General features: G+C 62.3%; 1 protein-coding gene across 1 annotated transcript in view; it reads left to right on the plus strand.

The window, feature by feature from the left end:
* Afap1 (actin filament associated protein 1) overlaps positions 1-5,131 on the plus strand; it is a 50,391-nt gene that overhangs the window by 28,847 nt on the left and 16,413 nt on the right. The window contains exons 12-14 of the mRNA XM_013023915.1: positions 1,914-2,028; positions 2,812-2,976; positions 4,469-4,659. Of these exons, the coding sequence (XP_012879369.1) occupies positions 1,914-2,028; positions 2,812-2,976; positions 4,469-4,659 (471 nt within the window). The remainder of the gene's footprint in view (positions 1-1,913; positions 2,029-2,811; positions 2,977-4,468; positions 4,660-5,131) is intronic.

A 5,131-nucleotide genomic window follows, 5' to 3' on the forward strand; every position in this document is an offset into this window, starting at 1 on the left:
CCACCCCAGCCCTGCCTGCTCCCACCACCCCAGCCCTGCCTGCTCCCTGTGTCGCCACCCCAGCCCTGCCTGCTCCCACCACCCCAGCCCTGCCTGCTCCCACCACCCCAACCCTGCCTGCTCCCACCACCCCAGCCCTGCCTGCTCCCACCACCCCAGCCCTGCCTGCCCCCACCACCCCACCCCAGCCCTGCCTGCTCCCTGTGTCCGCCTGCCCTCCGCGCCGGCCTGTGTCAGCAGGTGAACTCCTTGGTGGGCTTCCTTTGCACTTTCAGACCCAGACCTGGTATTTAACGTGCTTCCCATTGCTCACCGGGATGGAGTCAGAGTGCACACATGCACTTCTAATCTAGAAACTTGGGCCACTGTGTCCTGAGTTGTCTGTGTGACTTCACCCTCGGTGTCTGAGGAGAGCAGTAGTCTGGTCTAGACTGTTACTAGCGCTGGATGAATACACCCGAGGTCCTCACGGAGCGCTGGCACCTGTTTATCCGCGCTGCTTTTAGGTTGCAGAGTCCCCAACGTGCCCAAAACAGACACGCTGAAGTGATCACAAAGCCATAAAAACCTTTCCTATTTTTGCCATAAAAGGCTGTAATTACAGTCTGGAGAAAGGACTGCTGCGAGATATAAAAATAGGGAAATGAGCAGAACACATGAATTAATATTTCCTTTTTTAAGTGCTTGGCAATTTAAAGCCTAAAATACCTTGGGGGTGGTTGGTGGAGTGGCGGCTTGCTTTGTACCAGTGTCTGCCCCTGAGTGCCTTTGTCTGCCGTGGCTCGCCTCTGCTTTAGTCCTCTGTTGGGACCCTGCCCTGCCGGTGCTGCTGCCCTCCACCCGCCTTTCCCATGGGGCTTCAAATGCCTGAGGGTGTGACCTGGCTCTCCACGCTTGAGCGGGCTGTGGGGAGCCTCGGTGGGCTCTGAGCCTGGCCCCCCAGAACTGTCAGAGGCTCAGCGGCAGCCTGGCCTCCGGCCGTTGGGGGCTCTGCCCGGCGCGCCCCCTCGCTCACTGTGTGGCTGACCTCAGCCTCAGCTTCCTCCCCTCCAAGGCAGGCTGGAGCTAAGAGAACAGCGTGAGCAGAGCATGGGTGTAGAGGCGTGGGTGGGGCCATCCCCACATGCACCATCACCACCTCTCCTTATTTTCTGTCACACTCTCCAATCTCAAGGCTCAGATCAACATCTCCTTTCTGCTTTGAAGAATCAGCAAAACAAAACACGTTCTTATCCAGTGACCTAGGAAAGGGTTCTGGACCAGTCTCTGTGTGTGTGTGTGTGTGTACATGCACATGCGTGCGTGTGTGCATGTGCATGGGGTCCCTGCAGGTGGCGTGTTCAGGTGCTGCTCTCATTTCTGGTTGGCGCCGGCCTGGCTGGGCCGGGTCACTAACGACAGCTGTGTGTGTTGCAGTGGGACCCGGAGGATGGCCTTCCTGGCTGCGGCAGCCGAGGCCTGGGAGAAGAGGCGTTGTACGACAACGCGGGCCTCTACGATAACTTGCCGTCTCCGAGAATCTTTGCTCGCTCCTCCCCTGCTGACAGGAAGGCTTCTCGGCTGTGCTCTAACCACTGCAAGGCCCCGGCTGGCGGCCTGCCCCGCTCCCCCTCTGTCACTAACACCTCTTCCGTGGGGAGGGTGACTGTCGGGCTGCACACGCAGGTACACGCATGCTCCCCCATCCCCGCGCCCCTCAGGAGCCGTGCCGCAGGCTTCCTGGGGTCCTGGGGCGCCTGGGCTGGGCCCTTCCCAGCCTCCCAGGGTCCAGCACCTGTGGGCTGAGCGCGGCCCCGCTCTGTCTGCCTGTAGCCCGAGCTGGGTTCTAGATAAAGAGTCAGAGGCTGAAGGAAACCACTGAGGGAAAAAAAAAGTTAGGTTCTTGTGTCTTAATGTTGTGTCTGTTTCCACAGCTCAAGGGCAAAAAGCCTCCCGTGGCATCCAACGGGGTTCCCGGGAAAGGGAAGCCCCCCAGCAGTCAGCAGAAAAAGGCAGAGTCCGCAGCAGGCGTGAAGCGGACGGCCTCCAGTGAGTTCTGGGTCTGCTCTTCCCCGGGTCCCCCCCTGCCCATCCGGCATGGCTCAGGCAGTGCTGTCCGAGCTGCCCGCCAGCAGAGTCGGTCAGTGCGCATGTGCCGTGCCACGCTCCTGGCGGCATGGAATACCGAGAATACCCTTCTCCCCAGCCGAGCCTCCAGCACGGTGGCTGCAGCAGCCGCTGCCTTCCATCTGGCAGGGGACAGGCGCGGTTACAGTACAGTCTGCCTGACTTGGCAGTTTTCCTGTGTGGACAATGTGTTGGGGACATAGCGGAGGTCCCTGGGACCTTGCAGAGCCTCCTAGTTCCCCGTGCTGTGCCAGCCCCCCTGACCAGCACGTTTGGGTGGGGGGGGGAAGGGGAGGGTCTCCTTTTCCAGGCAGCAATCCCAGGAACCCTCGCGGAGAAGCGAGGACACTCAGGCCAGGGACGGAGCTCAGGTCGGGAGGTGGCTGTCCTGGTCAGGAACAGCTGTGGCACTGAGGGACGGGGGCTGGCAAACTTTGGGTAACAGGCTCCGGATTCCAGCCTTGTTAGAGAGGAACTCATGGGGGGGAGAAGCAGTGGTCTTCTCTGAGAGCATTCCATGCTCGTGTATTGAGTGGTGGCTCGTCTTAGAGAACGTGGCCAGCGCGTCTCCTGCTCCCGACCAGCTGCGGGCTTCCTCTGGCTGAGCCCACACAGCTCCCCGCTCTGTGGTCCCCTCTGACCTGAGGGCCAGGCACCCCGCACGGCCTCTGCAGAGCCAGCTAATCCCCCGCACTGTCCGTTCAGATGCAGACCAGTACAAATACGGCAAGAACCGGGTGGAGGCCGATGCCAAGCGGCTACAGACCAAAGAGGAGGAGCTGCTGAAGAGGAAGGAGGCGCTGCGGAACAGGCTGGCACAGCTCCGCAAGGAGCGGAAGGACCTGAGGGCTGCCATCGAAGTGAACGCCGGTAGGGCACTCCCCCGCCCCCCGCGGTGGGGATGGGTGTCATCCGTCTGTCTCCTGGGGCTGGGCCCTGCTGGGCAGCCCACAGCAGGCACCCGTGTGATGGACGGCCCTGTTGCAGCCCAGGCCCAACCCCAAGCTGTCAGCTCGAGCCCCAGGTCCCAGCCACAGGGAAGACCTCTGCCCACCATCTCGGCAGGCGCTGCCCCCGTGTGGGCGGAGCAGCCCGTGTCTGCAGGAGGGGTGGTCTCTGCGGACACGCACCTCCCTCAGGTCCCCACAGCGCAGACCTGCTTTCCACTCCACGAAGGGTCTGGCCACGGCTGAATCCTAAAAGGGATCGGGGAAGAGGGTGGCCAGCGGGCCGGCTGAGAAGGTCAGCTAGTAAGGCCCAGCTATGGGGAAGGGGTCCCAGGCCATGCATTCCTGCTCTGCAGGGGTTTCTCACAGCCTGGCCTCAGTTTCTAGATGTATCTCCCCTGGGGTGAGCCCCGCTCCAGACTTAGACCAGGCCTGTCCAGTTCTAGGTGAGCCCTGGTCCAGATCTATACTAGACCTGGTTCAGGTCTAGGTGAAACCCGGTCCAGATCTAGGCGAGACCCTGTCTAGATCTAGGTGAAATCCAGTCCAGATCTAGACAAGATCCAGTCAAGACCTAAGAGAGACCTGGTCTAATGCTAGACCAGACCAAATCCAGTTGTAAATGGTACCTGGTCCAGGGCTAGACAAGAGCCAGTCCAGAGCTAGGTGAGTGAGGCCCAGTCCAGACCTAGGTAAGACCTGGTCCAATTGTAGACCAGACCCAGTCCAGACCTAGATGAGACCTGATCCAGATCTAGGTGAGACCGGGTCCAATTCTAGACAAGACCCAATCCAGATTAGTCAAGACCCAGTCTAAATCTAGGGGAGACCTAGTCTAGATCTAGGAGAAACTTGGTCTGGTTCTAGATGAGACCTGGTCCAGTCTGGGTTCTTCCAGCCGAGGATATGAGGCCAAAGCTTCTGGTTAGCTTAGTACTCCCCACCCCCATCCAGGCTGAGGCCCTCACACCACTCGGACCAGTGTGCAGACCTGTCCCGACTGCTCACTGGGTGGTAACTGGGGTGGAGAACAGGAGGGGCGGTGCAGGGCAGGGTGAGCTGGCGGGAAGTGCGGGGCACAGGTCTGGAAGCAGTGTGGAGTCGGGATGGGAGCCGCCTTTCCCAGCCTGGTCTCTAGTCTGCAGGGCAGCGCTTTGCAGAAGAGCTCCCGGATGTTGGGTGTGGACAGAGTGCGCAGGTGTGGGTGGCACTGGCGGGCCCTGTGTGTGTCTGCCGCCCTTGGGGGGCAGCGCGTGGCCTGGCCCCCGTGGCAGGTGAGTGGATGGGAAGCACGCACGTGCCTCCTCGGGACCTGTCGGTCAGCAGCACCCTCAGATGCACCTCGTGCAAGCCGTTGCGCTGGGGCCCCCGCAGCGTGCCGTGGGGCCTCACACACCGCGTGTCCCGTCTCCCAGGCAGGAAGACCCAGGCAGCACTGGAAGACAAGCTGCGGAGGCTGGAGGAGGAGTGTAAGCAGCGGGAGGCCGAGCGGGTCAGCCTGGAGCTGGAGCTGACCGCCGTCAAGGAGAGCCTCAAGAAGGCCCTGGCCGGCGGCGTCACCCTGGGGCTGGCCATCGAGCCCAGGTCGGGCACGTCCAGCCCGCAGGTGAGCGGGCGCTGAGGTGGGGCGCTACGTCCCAGAGGCCGGGCCTGCTCCCGGCTGGGCGTGGCCGTGGCGTCGGGCACACTGGCCTCCTCACCAAGACCTTCAAGCGGGGGGATGCCGGGCCGGGCCCTCTGCGTGGCTGACAGCAGGCCAGGGTCTTTCCCTGTGGGACCAGGTCCTGTCTCCCAAGCAGCAAGTGAGGCACGGCACACTGACGTCACGCCTGGCGCGGGGTCTGTGTGGGATGTGATCGTGGGCTGACGCTGGTCCAGGGTGGTGTCAGTGAGGCCTTCCAAGGCCAGCCCGTGTGCAAGGGCCAGCGCCGAGCACAGGAAGCAGACAGCACTCCCTGCCCCCCCAGCCTCGGCCTGCCTCCCCCTCACCCCGTCACCGCCCTCCCATGCCTTGGCCTTCCCCTCCTCCATCACCCCCTCCCATGCCTCTGTCTTCCTCCCCCTCCCCCATCACCCCC

The sequence above is a fragment of the Dipodomys ordii genome, unplaced genomic scaffold (genome assembly GCF_000151885.1).
Source record: "Dipodomys ordii isolate 6190 unplaced genomic scaffold, Dord_2.0 Scaffold71, whole genome shotgun sequence".
NCBI classification, from domain to species: Eukaryota; Metazoa; Chordata; class Mammalia; order Rodentia; family Heteromyidae; genus Dipodomys; species Dipodomys ordii.